At 43.6% G+C, this 22,909-nt stretch overlaps 1 protein-coding gene across 3 annotated transcripts in view; it reads right to left on the bottom strand.

Annotated features, from left to right (window-relative positions):
* cap2 (cyclase associated actin cytoskeleton regulatory protein 2) overlaps nt 1-22,909 on the bottom strand; it is a 36,379-nt gene that overhangs the window by 966 nt on the left and 12,504 nt on the right. For 2 of the 3 annotated variants that reach the window (XM_024395311.2, XM_024395312.2), the window contains exons 2-13: nt 21,642-21,766; nt 21,317-21,417; nt 17,810-17,887; nt 10,938-11,081; nt 10,236-10,321; nt 9,945-10,050; nt 6,589-6,997; nt 6,163-6,338; nt 2,555-2,678; nt 2,298-2,380; nt 1,907-2,047; nt 1-1,757 (exon numbers count right to left, since the gene is read on the bottom strand). The exon at nt 1-1,757 is cut by the window's left edge and continues 966 nt beyond it. In XM_024395311.2, the coding sequence (XP_024251079.1) occupies nt 1,674-1,757; nt 1,907-2,047; nt 2,298-2,380; nt 2,555-2,678; nt 6,163-6,338; nt 6,589-6,997; nt 9,945-10,050; nt 10,236-10,321; nt 10,938-11,081; nt 17,810-17,887; nt 21,317-21,417; nt 21,642-21,756 (1,647 nt within the window). In that variant the 5' untranslated portion in view covers nt 21,757-21,766 and the 3' untranslated portion in view covers nt 1-1,673. The remainder of the gene's footprint in view (nt 1,758-1,906; nt 2,048-2,297; nt 2,381-2,554; nt 2,679-6,162; nt 6,339-6,588; nt 6,998-9,944; nt 10,051-10,235; nt 10,322-10,937; nt 11,082-17,809; nt 17,888-21,316; nt 21,418-21,641; nt 21,767-22,909) is intronic. The other variant, XM_024395313.2, reaches the window with a different exon arrangement.

The raw sequence follows: 22,909 nt of genomic DNA, 5'->3' as shown, positions 1-22,909 counted from the left end.
TTTGGCAGTACGTCCAACCGGCCCCGCATTCGCAGGCCACGAGAATGGTGTCGTGTGGGCGAGCGATTTGCTGATGTCAATGTTGTGAACAGAGTGCCCCATGGTGGCGGTGGGGTTATGATACAGACAGGCATAAGCTACGGACAATGAACACTATTGTATTTTATCGATGGCAATTTGAATGCACAGAGATACCGTGACGAGATCCTGAGGCCCATTGTCATGCCATTCCTCCGCCGCCATCACCTTATGTTTCCGCATGATAATACACGGCCCCATATCACCAGGATCCGTACACAATTCCCAGGAGCTGAAAATGTCCCAGTTCTTCCATTGCCTGCATACTCACCAGACATGACACCCATTGAGCATGTGTGGGATGCTCTGGATCGACATCTACGGCAGCGTGTTCCAGTTCCCACCAATATCCAGCAATTTCACAAGTCATAATCAACAGCCTGTTCAACTCTACGCGAAGGACATGTGTCGCGCTGCATGAGGTGGTCACACCAGATACGGACTGGTTTTCTGATCCACACCCCTACCTTTTAAAAAATAAGGTATCTGTGACCAACAGATGCATATCTGTATTCCCAGTCATTTAGTTAGGGCCTAATGAATTTATTTCAATTGACTGATTTCCTTATATGAACTGAAATAGTTGCATGTTGCATTTATGTTTTTGTTCAGTGTAGTATAAAAAATAAATTTACAAATCTATCATGCAATATAAACATGATACAACCGTTGACTCAACAGCTAGATGTGAATAGTTGAGTATAGTAGAGTATAGTAGAGTATTACAGCAAACCAAAACAGTGTATGCTAGGACATCCTGTGGAACATACTCCAACTGGCTGTTCAATTCCATCTGTGGGACATTCTCTTCATCCTACTTCTCATACAAATCAAAAGTCAACGCTTGACCTCATTTTTCAATACTTTCTGCCTCAATCCAATAAAATCACAACAGTGCACAAAACAACATGACAACGCCAAGGAGGACTGAAATGTCAGGGTTCTCTCCAATCAAAATGCACCTCCAAAATGCATCTTAATACAGTTTGTCTTATCAGGGTTGCATTTTCTGCTTTTAATTTGAAGATATGTAATTATATTGTACCCATATGTACTCATCATTTTATTGCTATGGCACACACATGTAAGTATGATACTTAGTTTAAGAAATACCTTATTTTGCACCAGCAGATTTAACAGATAAACATAATGGCTACACTTCCTCTTTATTCCAAATTTGAATGCAACTTTTTAACTGGTTTGCAAGTTTAACTAGTTCTACACATGATGAAACCTGACAAATACTGCCTGCGTGTTTAAATAGTAGACCTACCATAATTCTGTGGATAGTACAGTCGTTTTGTGGAGGAGAGTGCTGTGCAACCAATAAGCCGAACAAACAGTTCCATAACAATCTACCATTTCAAAGTGCAGAGAAAGAAACAATAACAAGTCATCTTAATGGATACAACCAGGCTTACAATCAACCTACAGTACTACTAGCTAGTCAGTTACAGTGTCTGTTTTGTCCTTTTATTACTTGTAATAGCCAGCCTATATGGGTTTGTGAAATCTCTGACGTAGAGGGAAAAGGGAGGAGAGGAAGAGGAATAAGTGGGGGTGTGAGAGAGATGAGGACGAAGAAGTATCAGCGATCAGCCAGCGATCTCTGTGGGTTCTGTCACCAGTTTGGATCCGTCCCAAACCGTCTTGAACTGCTCAGGAACTGGGAACTCCCTCTGTTAAACACACAATGTTTAAAACAAAACCACACTTAGCCACACTCTCACTCAGTCTCATACTTATACTCATCTCTCTCTCACACACACACACACACACACACACAGTCTGAAATGCAAACACTCAACACACTTTCATACACACTCACATAGTCATCGTCCTGCGGTACTAGGATGTTCATCTCAGAGCTCTTGGCGCTGATAATCTCACAGTCCAGAGCATCCTTACTCAGGTAGACTTGGCAGCCCTCTGTCTTGTTGATAGACATGGTGGGAACTCTACCCATCACCTGGACAAAAGTAGGGCAGAGCATCAACACAGATTCATCTATTTTATAACTAGTCTCGAGACTGGAATTTATCCTGACCACGTAACCTCACCAGAAGAAATGATGGCCCAACATAACGTATAAAAATAAGTGTCAGTACCTTACATCTACTATAGCTTCACAGCGGACACATTGGAGTTGACCTTCAGACACAGAGAGGAAAGAGATGCCATATGTTCTTTTCTAGAACATGTATGAAATTTGAGCTGACCTGCAACTTAATGTCTTTAGAGTTGATGACTTCCACAATGCCAACAACGTTGTCAAACACCAGACCAAGCTTCTTACAGTTATCTGTCAGAGGTGAACATCACAGAAAAACATGAAATCGGTGAGGGTTTAGAGAGAGAGAGAGAGAGATCCACTGTACAGTATATGGCCATGCCTTTGCAAATGATGTTGCCGTATACATAATCAAATCTTAATAGCAGAACTTTAACAAATAAAACAATGGATGGTTGAACTCACCCACAATGATGGAGTTGATCTTTCCCTTTATCTGTAGAGTAGAGTTGCTGCAGCCGAAGACATAGGCCACCTGTCTCAGCTCTGGCTCCTCGATAACCAGGTCATGAGCCTGGTCAAAGTACTCCTGTGGGGTGAAACAACAAACAAGACCTGTGACCATCTGACCCATCTCATGTTTGACCCTTCACTTTTGGATGACCTCATTGGGTTTAGCACCAGACATCACAATCGCCTCTGAAAGAATACAGTCACACAAACAGCAGTCTTGGTCTTTGAATCTGTGAGGCACCTAAACTTTCCTGAATCACTAGGAAAAAAAAATATTAAGGGCCTTCATGTCCTCCATTTATACTGAACAAAAATATAAACAAAACATGTAAAGAGTTGGTCCCATGTTTCATGAGCTGAAATAAAAGTTCCCAGAAATGTTACATGTGCACATAAAGCTTATTTCTCAAGAATTATGGGCACAAATTTGTTTACATCCTTGTTAGTGAGCATTTCTACTTTGCCAAGATAATCCATCCACCTGAGAGGTGTGGCATATCAAGAAGCTGATTAAACAGCATGATCATTACACAGTTGCAATTTGTGCTGGGGACAATAAAAGGCCACTCTAAAATGTGCAAATTTGGCACACAACACAATGCCACAGAGGTCAAGTTTTGAGGGGGTGTGCATTTGGCATGCTGACTGCAGGAATGTCCACCAGAGCTGTTGCCTGATAATTTAATGTTATTTTCTCTACTATAAGTCGCTTCCAATGTAATTTTAGAGAATTAGGCAGTACGTCCAGCCGCCCTCACAACCGCAGACCACGTGTAACCACGCCAGCTCAGGACCTCCACATCCGGCTTTTTCACCTACGGGATCATGTGAGACCAGCCACCCAGACAGCTAAGGAAATAGTGGGTTTGCACAACCAAAGAATTTCTGCACAAACAGTCAGAAACCGACTTAGGGAAGCTCATTTGAGTGCTCATCGTCCTCTCCAGGATTTTGGCCTGACTGCAGTTCGGCATCATAACCGACTTCAGTGGGCAAATGCTCACCTTTGATGGCCACTGGCACGCTGGAAAGTGTGCTCTTCAAGGATGAATCCCAGTTTCAACTGTACCGGGCAGATGGCAGACAGCGTGTATGGTGTTGAGCGGTTTGCTGATGTCAACGTTGTGAACAGAGTGCCCCATGGTGGCGGTGGTGTTATGATGCGGGCAGGCATAAGCTACAGACAACGAACACAATTGCATTTTATCGATGGCAATTTGAATGCATAGAGATATCGTAACGAGATCCTGAGGCCCATTGTCTTGCCATTCATCATGCCTGCATACTCACCAGACATGTCACCCACTGAGCATATTTGGGATGCTCAGGATCGACCTGTACGACAGTCTGTTCCAGTTCCCGCCAAAATCCAGCAACTTCACACAGCCATTGAAGGAGTGGGACAATGTTCCACAGACCACAAACAACAGCCTGATCAACTCTATGCGAAGGAGTCGCATCCCTACCTTTTTTTAAAGGTATATGTGACCAACAGATGCATATCTGTATTCCCAGTCATGTGAAATCCATAGATTAGGGACTAATGAATTTATTTCAATTGACGGATTTCCTTATATGAACTGTAACTCAGTCAAATCTTTGAAATTGTTGCATGTTTAAATTTTTGTTCAGTGTAGACAGGGTTGGGGAGTAATATAATCCATTACATGTAAGGGATTACAAAAAAAACGGTAACTGTGATCCGTTACATTACCAGCAAAAAATATTGTAATCAGATTACAGATACTTTTGAAAAACTAGATGATTTCTTCTGGGATTACTTTTAAATTCAGAAAGGATGTTTGCGGAAAAAAAATCTTTGACACTTCAAATCAGCATTGAAAAAAGGCGCAAGTTTAACTTTGTTCCACCTGAGCAAGTCTGACCACAAGTCAGAGACCACTATGATGACACACCAAATGTGTTTGATGGATTGTGGGAAAAGAGCAGGAATAGGCATTTGTAGGCTACAGTCCAAGCTATGGTCTTCCAATTGTGTGACTGCTGTCGGCAACCAAAGATTATCCAACTTGAATAAATGCTCGGAGATAAGGATGACAGCAGTGGTACATAACCTACGGGCGATACTGATATCACTTATTATTGATATCTACATAGCGTATTGATGTGAACAACACTGCTGCTCTCTTATTTATCTATTTGTGGTTGTTGTGGATGGCTGTTCACAAATCTGTGTATTTGAACCCAATAATGGTTGAATTCAAGAAGTTTAAGCTGCCGATCAATCATTGTTTTTGAACCAGTGGACAGCCAGTGAAAAATGTGCTCTTGCAACAGCTGCATAGTGCAGATCCCAGCCTATGGAATAAAAGTTGGGCTTTTATTGCTCAATGTAATTCATGCTGATAAAAAATACATCATTCATAGGCCTAATGGACACATGCTCAAACTTGCACACTTTTGATAGACTTAAAAGTGGCAATCAGTAGTTGCCACATCTAATTTTGGACTTATATATCCATTGAGTCTTGAAGAATATAACTTATAAATGCCTCATGAGTTTAATTCAACTGTCACACTCCATGAGAACCCAAAATATTACCTTGTTTTTCTCCAATGTTTATAAACATTGTAAATGTAACAACCTGTATAGCCTCATAACATGGTTAAAACAATCATGTATATATCATGGATGGTCAGTCTTTGCATCAATAGCTCTGTCTATTCATCTGAGAGTGGTTACATTTCTCCAGGCCCATCCCTCATCTTTTTACCAAAACAGAGGCAGGTTGCCATTTTGTTATTGTTTAATCTGTGGATTTGCCCTTTAAACAGCTGCATATTATCAAGATATCAACGTGTTACCAACAAAAAGGTAAACAATAGGCCTATCGCAAATGCAGCATATGGCATTCATTTTTCACATGTAAATAGCACTTTTCAGTAGTTCTCAAAGCAGGCCATTACATGAGCGCAGCATTTCTTTTTCAACTCGAATCAAATGAGCCCAATCTGTCTTTCATGACAACAAAATCATAAACAACAGAGTAGGGCTGGCTAATAAGTCCTTTGTTTTTGGGGTCATGCTCAAGTAAAACAATTTGGATAATCTATACTTCCATAATTCCAAATCCTGTTCTTGAAGATTAAGGGGGATAACATTTATTGGAATGACTGGAATTCTAATAGACTTCGGATTTTAATGTAAAGATATAATTTAACCATATTATTATATGTAGCAGAAAGTATATGGGTTAGAAGAAGCCTACATAACCAACCCATAAAGCAAAATGTAACATTCATTTATGGCCAGCTATGTAAACTTTAACACTGATTTATCCTATAATAGATGTCATTCTGTTGGTAACATACCTTTTTGTCTTCTTCTAACGTCTCTTAAGGGGAAAGTCATCTAAACGTAACTGAATGTAATCCGATTACGTTACAGAGTTTTGGTAATACAAAAGTTACATTACGGATTACAATTTTGGACAGGTAACTAACGGATTACATTTACAAAGTAACCTACCCAACCCTGAGTGAAGATAATAGGACAAATTAGAAGCCTGGCATGCAAAACAAAATAATAGGTAACGTACCACCCTCCATTTCTTCCCCTCCAGCTCCAGCAGGGGGGGTCGTTTCTGGGGAGGCGCTCTGTTGGAGGAGCCTCCGGGGTTTCGGCTCTTTGGTGGGGAGACATGATGCTCTCCTCCCTGGGTGCGAAGGGAGGGGTTCTTATGGGTCATCTGGTCCTTTGAGATGTGCTTTAATGCTAGTGGACAGAGAGAGGGTACTTACTTGTATTCACTTGTTTAGAAGTTATTGTTTTAGTACAAAAATCTATAATAAAATGTATGATCTCAAAATCAAACAAATTTTACCCTAACTGTTGATTAATAAACACCATAGAAATATAATGACTATTTCTATGTCCTCAAAACACAGCAACTCTCTTCAATTCTCCCTCTCTTTATCCTTCTGTTTCTCCTCCTCTTCCTCGTCTTCTCTCCTGTCTTGGCTACCTTTAGTGATGTCAGCTCCCTGGTTCAGCTGGGCGAACAGTGCTGAGTGCTGGGCAGTGGTGCTCTCAGGACTCTGTAACTGTTGATTCAACCCACATCCTCCCTCTTCAACTCTCCCTCCCTTTCTTCTTCTGTTTCTCCTCCTCCTTCTTTTCCCTCCCTCCCTCTCTCCCCCTTCTGCAGTTGGATCAGAGCTCTTCAACCCCTGGGTGACGGTGGCTTGGCTACCTTTAGTGATGGCTTCTCCTTGATTCAGCTGGGCGAAGAGAGCTGAATGCTGGGCCGTGGTGCTGTCGGCCTGGGGCGGTTCGCCTGTGAAGACTGGTGGGGGTCCAGGAGGTGGAGGTGGTGGAGGGGGGCAGGGACAACCAGGGGCAGGGGTGAACAGAGAGGGAGGTGCAATGGGACCCTGTGGGAGAGAGAGAGAGAGGCATGTTACTGTGAATCAAGACAAGATGATGGTGAGAAGGGTTCTGGAAATACAGTTGTACTTCTTCCCCTGGCCAGCAGGTGGAGTATAGGACAAATATTTATATTCAACTGGTTTCTTATAGCAGAGGTGCCAAAGCCAAGAGCTGGGTTAAAACAAAAGCCTTCACACCTTGTCCCTGTGGCTCTCCAGGACCATAGTTGTCCAACCCTGGCCAATAGGAATCGTATCTAAAGTGGAGCTGTGTCAGGGGGCTGTTTTTAATATGCATATGATGATCAAGTGCAGATCTAAATTCTCTGACTGAGGCTGGGATTCAATCCGACAATGCAGATTTTAAATACAATGTTCGCAGATATTGCATTCACGGTAAACGCTGCATATGCTGGGTCAATCAGAGATTTACTTTAAATGTCAGGTGTGCTATAACACGGTTCTAAGGCGGGTTGATTGAATCCCGGCCTAAGTCCTGCTGCTCTACTATAGATGCCTTTTTTCTCACTGAAAGCCTTACTTACCAAACTAATGAACAGAATCATTTAAAGCCACCTGCCTGCCAACTCCAGTAAAGACAAGCAGACAGTCTCTCTGTCTCTTTCTGTGTCGGTCTGTCGGGGTCTGACTGCAGACTGCACAGCTGCCGCGGATAGTTACACATGGTCCACCTTCAATGCTCAAACAAGCCACAACAGCTGTACATATGTCCAAGAATTAGAGCTGAGTGCAATGAAATTAAGTCAGAGCTGTGTGTGTGTATATGTGTGTGAGAGTGTGTGCATGTGTGCCTGCCCTTCTGAACAGCAGCCGCCAGATTAGAGTTAGGAGAAAAGCCCAGTAGTTTAAGTTACGCCGTGGGGTGTGTTGAAGCAGGTGTGTAGGGCCTGAGACACAGGGCTTTTGTTGGGTCTTTCTTTTTTGAAGAAAACCTCCATTAAAGTCCACCCTGAGGACCACCTGTCCTCTCCCCACACACACACACACAAAACCCTGACACCTAATGGCAGGAGGAACAGCTGACATACAGCCACTGCATGCTCTCGGGTTTCACTCCATACACACACACACACGTGCACAGGCACACACACAGTCCATCAAATTGTGTGGCAGCCTGTGTCCCTCAAAGGACCACACAGAGGATTCTGGCATATCACTGAAAAAAGACAGTGGCCTTGACCTGAGTTCAAAACTCTTTACATTTTAGAGACTAAATGTGAAGTTTAAGGAGTTTTACTTTTAGTTTTATTATCACGTAAAAAGCCAAACAAATAAACGCTTCACTTCCACTGGAAGCAGGGATATGATTTCTGACTGGAAACCTGCCCTACAGTTGGACTTTCTTTTCAGAGAGGAGGGGAAGAGAAATGATGTAGGATCTTAATTTGATCACCCTGTTGTTGCAGGAAATGTCAGACTTGATTTGCCCTAACAAAAAATGTATCAACTAGTGGAGCCTGGTGAGAGGAGCTATAGGAGGACGGGCTCATTGTAATGGCTGGAATGGAATAAAAGGAATGGAGTCAAACATGTGGTTTCCATATGATTTGATATCGTTAAATTAATTCCATTCCAACCATTACAATGAGCCGTCCTCCTATAGCTCCTCCCACCAACCTTCACTAGTATCAACATCTACAAAAATGTCCATTAATTAATGATCAACTAATGAATTATAATCCACACAATAATTTCCAGTTGCTGCAGGATTATTTTCCTGCTGTGAGAAACTGGTCAAATTAAGATCCTACATCTGTAGAAGAAGAGCATGACTTCCCAGCAAACTTTTATGAACAGAAGTGTGTGTGATGGGACAGGGCGGGGGGTTTGACTCTACAATTGCTCAATTGAGAACCATAAAGCAGCCACCAGAATACCAGGGACCAAGTCGTTCATACAGGCTGGTCCTTACGCCACCAACTGCCTGCCTGCATTACTACACATAGAAATATACACTGCGTGGTAATTAACATGAGAACTACTGAAAAATCCTAAATGGCACCATATTATATAGTGCACTACTATCAGTGGGGTGGCAGGGTAGCCTAGTGGTTAGAGCGTTGGACTAGTAACCGAAAGGTTGCAAGTTTGAATCCCTGAGCTGACAAGTTACAAATCTGTCGTTCTGCCCCTGAACAGGCAGTTAACCCACTGCTCCTAGGCCGTCATTGAAAATAAGAATTTGTTCTTAACTGACTTGCCTAGTAAAATAAAGGTAAAATATTTTTTTTTTAAAAGAGCCCTATGGGCTCCATGTAGGAAATAGGGTGCCATTTGGGATGCAAGCCCTGAACCGCTTCAGCAATATGGCAACGGAAAACCACAGTCAGGCTCTGCTGCACTTGAAAACAATTGGACATGCCATAATAATCAGACTATTATGTCTCGAGGCAAACTGCAATTCATTGAGTCTTGTTCCTGTCTGTTTAAACCTGTATGGCAAGAAGGGTTATAGTTCATCCATAGGGCCAGGAGCATTTTCTGACCATGTGACCTGATCACGAAAAATCCTGATATTTATCCAATGTCAGATAAAAGTTCTGAGAGGTTAGGCAGTGGGACCGGAGTTTTTCCTGCTCAGGTTACACAGTTGGGAAAAAACTCATGGCCTTGTTCCTATTCCTCCAACATACGTCGAAGTGCTGAGTGCTCAGGGCAGGGTTGAGGAGGTTGGATCAGGAGCTATTTGCTGCTGTAACACATACAATAGATAATGGAATGTAGAGGGAATGTCCCACTGGACATTAGCTAGAGGATTGTAGTCCTGAAGCACTGTAAATTACAGTCTGTAATAAAAAGACATAGTAACTGTTCATGATATGTCTTTACGTGACTGATGTTTTTCTATTGTCTCACTCCCAACTCAATACTATGAAAATATAATTACACTGCTGTTTCACTGTTTTGTAACGATGTTATGAAAGCTACTCACAGTCTTGCTCCAGACCAGGCCTGTTGTGTGATGCTGTTTAATGAAGGCCTGGAGCTCAGTCCAGATGGACAGGTAGGACCTCACCCACTCCACATGACGCTTGTCTCTACAGAGAGAGGGACAAGAGGAGAGGGGGATGACAATTAGTGAGATGTAAACAGAGACGGACGAAGACAGAGAGAGAAACAGACGGACAGACAGATCAGGAAGAAAGATATAGATAGAGCAACAATAATCTGCAAAGTTGCTTATCAGCAACAGTTGATGTAATCCACCAGCAGCCATACTCACGAGTCTTTATAGTCTTTCAGAACTCTGTTAGTGTAGAAAATGGCAGCATCATTCATCTCCTTCACATAGGGAACTGGCTTCTGGCTCTGGAAGAGAGATGAGACACCAGAGGGAAAAATGGTAAAACAAAGCTGACCCCATATCAATTCAGACAGCTCTGCTCTGCATTCAATGACATATGGACAGAGAAATGGAGAGAATATTATTATGTCACTCACCACCTATTGGACAGAAATGCATTAAACCACAGTGACTGTACAGTAGACAAGCCATATATACACACACACAAAGGATAGGCCACATGCATCTTTGGCTAGTGTCGAGCAAAGACTCAAGAGAATGTGGTGACGTGAGCGTTCAAACAGGTTTGACACAAATCGTGTGAAACAGTGGCTCCCTGGCAAACCGTAGACTTGTTCTGACAGAGTCCAGACCATCATTTCAGTCTCAAAGCAGCTTGAGTGGAAGGGATTTGATGAATGAAATGGTATGGATATTATACCAACATTCAACAGAACCAGTTTTTTTACTGGTACTTTAGAAACACAAATGAGAGGGAAAAGGAGACACACAGTGAAGAAGATGCATGGTCCAAGACGGTCAGAAATAGAGACCTGTGTCGCTGCCCTATGTGCCACCAAAGTGAGTGAGTGAATGGGTGATGAGGAGGTTAGATAAGTGAACAGTTCGTTTTCTCCTCACCACAGCAACCCAGCCCAGCGCTGGGATGCTCTCGCTGACAGCTGATAGGTGGTTGAATTGGCTACTGCCACGGTTACGCTCCCGGAAGTTCTGAATCTCCTGGATCTTCTCTGAGATAGGCTTTAGCAGGTCAGCCAGCTCCATCTGGGAGAGAGATACAGGGGGGGAGATGGAGGAAAGAAATGCTTGTCAACAAAAACATCACAGGTGGTGTCTTTTATATATACGTAACTGACAATATAAAAATAGCATTTATCAATGACTGTTAAAACTCAACACCCATAAATGCCTCTGAAATAGTGCTCTTGGCAGCTCACATATTCAATAGTCTGAGAGCACCACTCTCAATGGTCCAGTTACCCCAGTTCTGCTACCTTGGTTATAACGGATTGCCTTGCCCACAAGCAACCTGCTATGCAAGCCAGCTGGATGTAAATGACAGTTTAGAACTGGGCTACTGGGACTTTATTAGAAGGACCCTATTTTCAATAGGAACTTCCAGATCCCTTCTTGCTTCCATCCTTCTTTCCCGCTTTCCTCCCTCCCCTCCCAGCATTCCTCTGTTCATTAGGAGATCCCTCTGGCCTTGTAAGGCACTGGGGAAAGGAATGCATTGTTTCCCTAGTAATACTGCTGTACAGTTCTCTTATTTTGACCTGTATCTAAACTGATGTTGCTATGACAATTTAACTAAATATTCCCTGCCTTGTCGATATGCTGTGGGAAAGATAAACAAGTATAATCATTTCTGTTTCTTTATTTAGCTTTATTTTTGAGAAATGATGTGATTATTATTGTGTTGCTAAGGCAACCAATTGCATTATGGGTTAGTTACATTTGCTCTTACAAAAAATGTATTTTGATTGAACATGCTTTAAGGTTTTGATATGTTGTCACAATAAACACATAATAAAGTACATAATCCAGTGTGTATGAGGTCATCCAATCAGTGGGATAACTACTAAAAGACAGGCCCTCCTAAGGAACGTTTACAGACATGGAGAGGATGAAATAATCCTCCTTTCCACCGCATCCTTTAATAAGACTGTTCAATGGGATCTGGAGAGAGTGAGAGTAAAAAGTCAGTCGACTTTCGTATGAAAGGACTGTCTATCTCGTGTGTCAGAGGGAGAGGCAAAGAGAGAGAACCCTTTTTTGAACAAATTCTTGCCCAAATCAGACGCACATGATTTTCATAACCCGAAATAGACAGTCCTTTCATAGGTAGGACCAACGTCGACTCACTTTTTAGTTTCACTATCTTCAGATCCCATGGAAAAGAACTTGCTAAAGGATTCTAAAAAGAAAACCACTTCTACATGAAATGTGATGATAAGGCTCAGGAAGTTTTCCAATACATCTGTGATGATGATAAAGCCCAGGCGGTAAACAGAGCCGGGTCAAATCATGTGGTCAGGAAAACCTCCCGGCCTTCGTGATGATTCATCTGTCAGTTCTACATATCTCTGAGGCTAGAGATCTCTCTCCCTTGTCTGGCCCAACGCTTCTCCCTGCCAGGCTACCTAAAGTGTACAATCAAGCTATTTGATCTGTATCATATCAGCGTACAATATCTGATATCATGGCTTGGCATCCCATATGCTGACATTCACAGACATGCCAGGCTCTGAGCTATAATGCAAACATGATATCAACGTTCCCAGTGAAAGTAACAAAGAAAAAAACTATGTTGGGATTTTACAGGGTAAAGCCTCGCAGCAGAGCAGAGGGCTGGCGAGGCAAGACAGCTGTACTGTGGGATAAACACCCATATGAAAAAATATTATAGCATACTATGATGTAAATACTGTACTATTACAATATTTACATACTATAGTATTCACTCTAGTGTTTTTGTGGACATGATTGTAGTATACTGTAGTAAAGTTGACTATAGTATAAATACTGTAATATTACTGTTTTATATACTATAGTAGTTACTGTGGTATTTTTTTGTTTTATTCTCTTTGACATAGAAGTGGGGCTTCCTCCTTGAGGAAACCTACTGGGCAAATGCTAAGACCAAATTGTCCATAACCTGTAGGTAGGTAGGACTGGAGTCTGAACACAATATATGGTCTATACTTGGCATGTTGGTTTCTCACTCATGGGTGGCACAAATAGAGAGGGGAATGTGTAACCTTTATTTAACTAGGCAAGTCAGTTAAGAACAAACTCTTATTTACAATGACGGCCTACCCCGGGCCAAACCCGGATGACGCTGGGCCAATTGTGCGCTGCCCTATGGGACTCTCAATCATGGCCGAATGTGATACAGCCTGGAATCGAACCAGGGACTGTAGTGACGCCTCTTGCACTGAGATGCAGTGCCTAAGACCCCTGCACCATTCAGGAGCAATGGGTGGAGTATATGCAAATTAAATACTGTAGTATTACTATAGTAAAAACTGTAGTATATACTATACTAATTACTGTAGTGTTTTTGCAGACATTATTGTAGTATTTACTAGTATTTTTTGCAGATAATACTGTACTATTTAATATATGTAGTATTCTACAGTATACTACAAAATGTTATAGTAAGGACAACACATGATCAAGGGATAGTACAGTGTGCAGTATAGTATTCTACAGTATACTACAAAATGTTATAGTAAGGACAACACATGATCAAGGGATAGTACAGTGTGCAGTATAGAATTCTACAGTATGCTACAAAATTCTGTAGTAAGTACTACACATGATCGAGGGATACTAGAGTGTAGTATAGTTTTCTATAGTATCCTGCTGTTTACTACAGAATACTATCGTAAGTCCTATACTATTCTATCGTAAACTGTAGTTTTTTTTATGTGGGCACACACACACACACACATGCACATGCACACACACACACACACACGCACACGCACACGCACACACACACACACACACACACACACACACACACACACACACACACACACACACACACACACACACACACACACACAGACAGAGTGATGGGCCGTGACGGGGTCAGGTGAACCCAGCTTCAAACACACACACACACAAACACACACACACACACCCACCCATACATGGAGCGGCTCAAATATAGAACATGCCCATAAAAAGCCATGGAGCACAACCCCGGGCCAGTGCCGTGGAGAGAAAAACCAGAGGTTTTACCAGCAGCTCTGGGGTCCCTATGGGAGAGCTGTACAGGGTCACAATCTCTTTTCCACCAGAGGCAATGATTGAGGTTTATATAAAACTATGTACATGTGAAAATGTGTCCATACAGTATCTGTGTGGTTTTGTAGTAGATTTTTCTGGGGGTATATTGATTGACAACAATATATTTTTGGGGGGGCTAAATCAATGCTTCTCCAATTTGAGGATTGTCAGTTCTGCCAATGCCATTGTGGATCGTCACCCAAATTCTCAGAAAACAGCGACAAGAGTCTCTCTACAGCAGGGATTCCCAATCTCGGTCCTGGGGACAGCTGATTCAAATAATCATCAAGCTTTGTAGTTCTAGGGCAAAAAAAATAAACGTGCACCCCTTGGGGTCCCCCAGGACCAAGTTTGAGAAACACTGCACTACAGGCTCTCTACAGGCTACAGGCTCCCTTAACAGGCTACAGGCTCTCTACAGGCTACAGGCTCCTTTAATGGGCTACAGGCTCCCTTAACGGGCTCTCTACAGGCTACATGATCTCTACAGGCTCGCTACAGGCTACAGGCTCCCTACAGTCTCTCTACAGGCTACAGGCTCTCTACAGGCTCGCTACAGTCTCCATACAGGCTACAGGCCCTCTACAGTCTCTCTTAACAGGCTACAGGCTCTCTATAGGCTACAGGCTCTCTATAGTCTCCATACAGGCTACAGGCTCTCTACAGTCTACATACAGGCTACAGGCTCTTCACAGTCTCCATACAGGCTACAGGCTCTTCACAGTCTCCATACAGGCTACAGGCTCTCTACAGGCTACAGGCTCTCTTAACAGACTACAGGCTCTCTTAACAGACTACAGGCTCTCTTAACAGACTACAGGCTCTCTTAACAGACTACAGGCTCTCTTAACAGACTACAGGCTCTCTACGGGCTACAGGCTCTCTACAGGATACAGGCTCTCTACAGGCTCTCTTAACAGACTACAGGCTCTCTACAGGCTCTCTACAGGCTACAGGCTCTCTACGGGTTCTCTACAGGCTCTCAGGCTACAGGCTCTCTACAGGATCTCTACAGGCTCTCAGGCTACAGGCTCTCTTAACAGACTACAGGCTCTCTACAGGCTACAGGCTCTCTACAGACTACAGACTCTCTACGGGTTCTCTACAGGCTCTACAGGCTACAGGCTCTCTACAGGCTCTCTACAGGATCTCTACCGGCTCTCTACAGGCTATAGGCTCTTTACAGTCTCCATACAGGCTCTCTACAGGCTCTCTACAGGCTCTCTACAGGCTGCCGACTCTCTATAGGCTACAGGCTCTCTACAGGCTATAGGCTCTTTACAGTCTCCATACAGGCTCTCTACAGGCTCTCTACAGGCTCTCTACAGGCTGCCGACTCTCTATAGGCTACAGGCTCTACAGGCTGCCGACTACTAGGCTCTCTACAGGCTGCCGACTCTCTCTCTACAGGCTGCCGACTAGGCTACAGGCTCTCAGGCTACAGGCTGGCCGGCTCTCTATAGGCTACAGGCTCTCTACAGGCTGCCGACTCTCTATAGGCTACAGGCTCTCTACAGGCTGCCGACTCTCTATAGGCTACAGGCTCTCTACAGGCTGCCGACTCTCTATAGGCTACAGGCTATCTTAATAGGCTACAGGCTCTCTACAGGCTACAGACTCTCTACAATCTCTCTACAGTCTCTCTACAGTCTCTCTACAGTCTCTCTAGTCTCTCTACAGGCTCTCTACATAGGCTACAGGCTCTCCACAGGCTACAATCTCTAAAGGCTATCTTAACAGGCTACAGGCTCTCCATAGGCTACAGTCTCTACAGTCTCTCTACAGGCTACAGGCTCTCTACGGTCTCTCTACAGGCTACAGGCTCTCTACAGGCTCGCTTAACAGGCTACATGCTCTCTACAGTCTCCATACAGGCTACAGGCCCAGTACTGGCTCTCTACAGTCTCTCTTAACAGGCTACAGGCTCTCTTAACATGCTCTCTACAGGCTACAGGCTCTCTTAGCAGGCTACAGGCTCTCTACAGGTTCTCTACAGGCTACAGACTCTCTACCGGCTCCACACTCTCTACAGGCTCCACACTCTCTACAGGCTCCACACTCTCTACAGGCTCCACACTCTCTACAGGCTCCACACTCTCTACAGGCTCCACACTCTCTACAGGCTCCACACTCTCTACAGGCTCCACACACTCTACAGGCTCTACTGGCTCTCTGCTGGCTCTTAACTGTCTGAAGTAAAGATACAGGAAGTTCTCCTCACTAGTTCACGTCCACATTGATTTCCTGTTTTTTTGTAAAGATATTTACACACTACGAGGTCGAAATAACACTCTGAAATTGTAAAAATGATGCTAATGCACTTTTAGTGTAAGAGGTGGTGGGATGGAGTTTTTAGCCCACAGCATGACATCACGATCTGATTATTCTGACCAATCCTCTTTTATTTGCATATGTATCCTCCTACTATGAAGTGGTAAGCGAGGTAGGCTCTAGTCAGTATAGACAAGCCTATCCGCCAATCAGGGCTGTGTATGTATATATATAAAAAATTGTATCAACACGCCCATACGATCAGACTGAGCATTTCAATGGCAAAGGCAGCTAAGGGAAATAAATTATTTAAAAAATATTTAGCTTTTTTAAATGAAATAAACACAGTGATTTATTAGACATACAGTGATGATTGAAACATTTAGAAGACTGCATGGGGTCTTTAAGCAAACAGTCAATGCAGCCACCACCCACCACCGTCCTCGCCTCTCCATCTCCTCCCCTCTCCTCTCTTATTCCCTTCCTCTCTGTCCCCTCCCTCCGCTTAAACCCTTCCTCCTTGTTTGTGTATCAGACAATTGGTGAATTCTTTCTCACTGCCTCTTGACCAATGACCTGCGAGATATGAGTTAATCACTTCCTGTTCAGCTTGGGGCTCTGCCTCCCACCCCCCTCCTCCTGGTTCAATACAAACAAACAGCCAATGTGATGATATCACGTTAACCTCCCCTTCCTCTCCGTACTCCCTCCCTTTCTCCCCTCAATTCCCCATATGTGAATGTGTTGTATTAGTGTTCTTTTTTAAAGGGGGTTAATCCCTATGTGAACAGAGCCCCGGGGCACCGCATGGCTACCCACTGGCCCAGCAGCACTGGGAAACACAGAGAGGCCTGGAAAAGGCTGCTGCTGGAACACTGGAATGGGTGATACTGAAATGAGCGATACTGAACTGGGTGGTACTGAAATGAGCAATACTGAACTGGGTGGTACTGAAATGAGCAATACTGAACTGGCCGACACTGAAATGAGCCATACTGAACTGGGTGGTACTGAAATGAGCCATACTGAACTGGGTGGTACTGAAATGAGAAATACTGAACTGGCCGACACTGAAATGAGCAATACTGAACAGGCCAACACTGAAATGAGCAATACTGAACTGGCCGACACTGAAATGAGCAATACTGAACTGGCCGACACTGAAATGAGCAATACTGAACTGGCCGACACTGAAATGAGCAATACTGATCTGGCCGACACTGAAATGAGCGATACTGGGACACTGTAATGGGCGACACTGGCTACATTACAGTAGATAACACTAGATAAGTGCACATTGGATAACTGTGTTGAAGTGCAGTGCAGTTGGCCAACAGTCCTGATCCATACACATTTGTTTACTTGCTTTGGGTATCTGCATTCAGGACAGTTCTCCAAGCCATTACACATATCATCCTTACCGGAGCAGGCTCCTGGTGTGTGGTGGCCATTTTGAGGAAGCTTCTCTGAAGCTGCAGAGCATTGTTCACCATCTCCGCCTGTCAATCACAGAGGTTAAAATGTCAAATCTGAGATTATTATAAGCCACACTCTGCACTGCATCATGCTGGTAACAATGCATTAGTCAGGTCCCACAAGGCATGTCCCATGTTTGGGAAAACCTCCAGAGGAACTCCGGTTTTGCCATAAAAGGAGCTTTCCTAACTTAAAAAAACACCTCTAACCCACACACCCCCTCCTCCTCATTTCACTGTGATGGGAGAAGGAGATTAAGTGAATGTTGTTTTACGAAAGAAAAGACCCATGAAGGAATATCCTCCCCCCATCCCCCGTCCCATTTCACCACATATTAAGGCTATTTCACTGTCGTTCTGCTTTTCCACATATTAAAGTCCTCACTTATTTAATTCCCATTTGAAATCATGTCTCCCTTGAGAAAGGGATTTCTGCAATTGGACTTGCTGCCAGTGCCTGGTATGAATCAAGGTTAAAATGTTGGCTTTATTTTGGGAGTCTGAAGAGAAATCATCAAAGTGGTTGCCAACATGATTACTAGCCACAAACTACACCTCATCTCCCTTTGGAAAACGGCCTGACATCTTTGTGGAAAAGGTCCTTGTGTCGCGTTTTAAATATTGGAATGTAAGGTTAAAGTTCAAACACACTCCCGCCATTGGCTTTGTAGGGGACAGGAAACAAACTGTAATTTAAAGCACTCCTACTCCTCCCATCTATCTAGAGTGGTTTTCTGTAGAGAGCCGGAGTGGTTTTCCCTGGCCAAGCCCTGGACCCCACACAGTCAGAGGTTCCCAGAGCCAACTTCTTTGAGAGATAAAAACAAGGAGAATCTACCATGTGTCTGTCCCAAATGGAACCCAATTCCTTACAGGCTGCCGTATTAGATGCATATCTCCATATAATACTAGTCCCATTGACAGAAAGCAGGCAGGGGAGTGAAGTGGTCACTAAGTGCTCCTCTCAACATCCCTCCAGCCCTACTGTCACTGGTAGAGAAAATCTCACTGTGTTAAAGATTCATCTTAAATGTGGTTGCGATTTGGCTTGGTGACAACAGTTGCATATACAGTATCATAAAATCAAGTTACACACCAAGTTTATCTCAATGGAAGTAGTAGAGCAGCCTGGGAAAACAGCAGGACAGCAGGACAGAGTAGTATAGCAGGACAGAGTAGTATAGCAGGATCGAGTAGTATAGCAGGACAGAGTAGTACAGCAGGACAGAGTAGTATAGCAGGACAGAGTAGTATAGCAGGACAGAGCAGTACAGCAGGACAGAGTAGTACAGCAGGACAGAGTAGTATAGGAGGACAGAATAGTATAGCAGGACAGAGTAGTACAGCAGGACAGAGTAGTACAGCAGTAGTCCAGCAGGACAGAGTAGTATAGCAGGACAGAGTAGTATAGCAGGATAGAGTAGTATAGCAGGACAGAGTAGTATAGCAGGACAGAGTAGTATAGCAGGATATAGTAGTATAGCAGGACAGAGTAGTATAGCAGGACAGAGTAGTATAGCAGGACAGAGTAGTATAGCAGGACAGAGTAGTATAGCAGGACAGAGTAGTCCAGCAGGACAGAGTAGTATAACAGGACAGGAGTATAGCAGTACAGAGTAGTACAGCAGGACAGAGTAGTATAGCAGGACAGAGTAGTCTAGCAGGACAGAGTAGTATAGCAGGATATAGTAGTATAGCAGGACAGAGTAGTATAGCAGGACAGAGTAGTATAGCAGGACAGAGTAGTATAGCAGGACAGAGTAGTATAGCAGGACAGAGTAGTCCAGCAGGACAGAGTAGTATAACAGGACAGAGTAGTATAGCAGTAGAGAGTAGTACAGCAGGACAGAGTAGTATAGCAGGACAGAGTAGTCTAGCAGGACAGAGTAGTCCAGCAGGACAGAGTAGTATAGCAGGACAGAGGAGTATAGCAGGACAGAGCACTATAGCAGGACAGAGTAGTATAGCAGGACAGAGTAGTATAGCAGGACAGAGTAGTATAGCAGGACAGAGTAGTATAGCAGGACAGAGTAGTATAGCAGGACAGAGTAGTATAGCAGGACAGAGTAGTATAGCAGAGTAGTATAGCAGGACAGAGTAGTATAGCAGGACAGAGTAGTATAGCAGGACAGAGTAGTACAGCAGGACAGAGTAGTATAGCAGGACAGAGTAGTATAGCAGGACAGAGTAGTATAGCAGGACAGAGTAGTATAGCAGGACAGAGTAGTACAGCAGGACAGAGTAGTATAGCAGGACAGAGTAGTATAGCAGGACAGAGTAGTATAACAGGACAGAGTAGTATAGCAGGACAGAGTAGTATAGCAGGACAGAGTAGTATAGCAGGACAGAGTAGTATAGCAGGACAGATTAGTATAGCAGGACAGATTAGTATAGCAGTACAGAGTAGTATAGCAGGACAGAGTAGTATAGCAGGACAGAGTAGTACAGCAGGACAGAGTAGTATAGCAGGACAGAGTAGTACAGCAGGACAGAGTAGTATAACAGGACAGAGTAGTATAGCAGGACAGAGTAGTCTAGCAGGACAGAGTAGTCCAGCAGGACAGAGTAGTATAGCAGGACAGAGTAGTATAACAGGACAGAGTAATATAGCAGGACAGAGTAGTCTAGCAGGACAGAGTAGTCCAGCAGGACAGAGTAGTATAGCAGGACAGAGTAGTATAGCAGGACAGAGCACTATAGCAGGACAGAGTAGTATAGCAGGACAGAGTAGTATAGCAGGACAGAGTAGTATAGCAGGACAGAGTAGTACAGCAGGACAGAGTAGTATAGCAGGGCAGAGTAGTACAGCAGGACAGAGTAGTATAGCAGAGTAGTATAGCAGAGTAGTATAGCAGGACAGAGTAGTATAGCAGGACAGAGTAGTATAGCAGGACAGAGTAGTATAGCAGGACAGAGTAGTATAGCAGGACAGAGTAGTATAGCAGGACAGAGTAGTATAGCAGGACAGAGTAGTATAGCAGGACAGAGTAGTATAGCAGGACAGAGTAGTATAACAGGACAGAGTAGTATAGCAGGACAGAGTAGTATAGCAGGACAGAGTAGTATAGCAGGACAGAGTAGTATAGCAGGACAGAGTAGGCTGTCTTATTTTCATCATCCATATTATCTTTTTGTGTGTTCTTATCTGCTGCTCTGGTACAAACATCACTTTGAGTTTCTCTCAGTTAAGACGCCTGCTTCGTTTCATTTACTGTAGACTAACAGTTTAAGATAAAGACAAAGACCAAATATAATGGCAGTGTGTTAACCAAGACAGCTGGTGTGTGTGTGTGTAAGTGAGAACATTTGAGGGATTTGGGGATTGAGGAGGAGACTTTGTGATCTTAATGGCACAGAGCCATTTCCCATTTGCAGCCTTGGCAAGAAGCCACTCAAACACACAAGGATAGTCAGTCATATGCAATCACACACACACACATTCATTCCACTCACATGCTTCTCCACATCCTCTCCTATGGCACGGCTATTCTTCAGGTACTCTGACAACGGCCCCATCAGCAGCAGGTCAAAGGCCTCCATACACTGGGACTGACCTGGAGAGACAGGTGGAAGAAGGGAGGGAAGAAGGAGAAAACAATGCCCACAGAGGAGAGGTCAGGCGTTTTTACCACAGTATCTTTTCCGAGTTTTACATAGAATATTACATGTTTATAAACGTTCATTGGATAAAGTTGTGTTCCCAGTTGAACCTAGAACCTCACTACCCAATGCTATAAACTGCTGTCACAGTCTGGACCACTATGTTTCTACTACTCACCTCCGTTGATCCCGTTACATTCCCCGTTGGCCATGCCATTGGACACCTGCATGTTGACGGACACCTGCTCTACACGAATCACGGCCTGCTCCAGCCGCTGCACTAGCGTTTCCATGGCGATGGTCCTGGAACGAAGCAGATAAAGTCAGTGGACTGATATCCATCACTGGTGCTGTAGCCAGGGCTGGTCATGTTCCCCGTGACGTCTCTCTACTGATTTCAAGATAAATGCAATACAACCCATGACTTTTCTTTTGTGTCTAGATTTATAGGGGTTGGCTAATTTGTAGGGTCAGAGGGACATTTGAAATGCTATAGGACACTTATGACACTGCAGACACCTAAAAACCCAAAACACAATAGGATTCGTAGGGCCCTGGTGAAAAGTAGTGCACTATAAAGGGAATAGGGTGCCATTTGGAACGCAAGCAGAGTTTTTCTGGACTTCTAGCCATCTGGTCCTTTGCCACAACTTCCGCTACACAATCAATCATAGCATATCATGTACACCATACCATAGGTCAGGGATCATCAACTATATTCAGCCACGGGCCGATTTGTTCTTGAGCGGATGGTCGGGGTTCTGGAACATAATTACAAATAATTTGTAGATTGCAAATTGATCGCAAGAACCCCAAACAGATATAATGTCCGACTAAAACAATTCCAAACCTTGCTTACATTTATATACGATCACATCGTGTCTCTCAATGCATGGGAATACTTGGGAACAGACTTCTTAAATTACAATCACTTGGAGCTGATTTCCTGGTGTGTTTTTTTTTACAACCCAATTGAGATGGTTTGAGATGAGTTGAACCGCAGAGTGAAGGAAAAGCAGCCAACAAGTGCTCAGCATATGTGGGAACTTCTTCAAGACTGTTGGAAAAGCATTCAAGGTGAAGCTGGTTGAGAGAATGCCAAGAGTGTGCAAAGCTGTCATCAAGGCATCAAGGGTGGCTACATTGAAGAATCTCAAATATAACATATATTTTGATTTGTTTAACACTTTTTTGGTTACTACCTGATTCCATATGTGTTATTTCATAGTGTTAATGTCTTTACTATTATTCTACAATGTTTAAAATAGTAAAAATAAAGAAAACCCTTGAATGGGTAGGTGTGTCCAACTTTTGACTGGTATTGTATATATATACACATTAAGTAGTGCGCTGGATCTTTACTACTCCTGTATGAGCACAATGAAATAGCCGTCTGCAGAGCGGGGAGAAAAATTCAGCACCACCACCCCTAAACATCTTCCTGCG

The sequence above is a fragment of the Oncorhynchus tshawytscha genome, linkage group LG31 (assembly GCF_018296145.1).
Source record: "Oncorhynchus tshawytscha isolate Ot180627B linkage group LG31, Otsh_v2.0, whole genome shotgun sequence".
Lineage (NCBI taxonomy): Eukaryota > Metazoa > Chordata > Actinopteri > Salmoniformes > Salmonidae > Oncorhynchus > Oncorhynchus tshawytscha.
The sequence above is the reverse complement of the archived record's forward strand: the minus strand, read 5'-3'. Positions and strand labels throughout refer to the sequence as shown.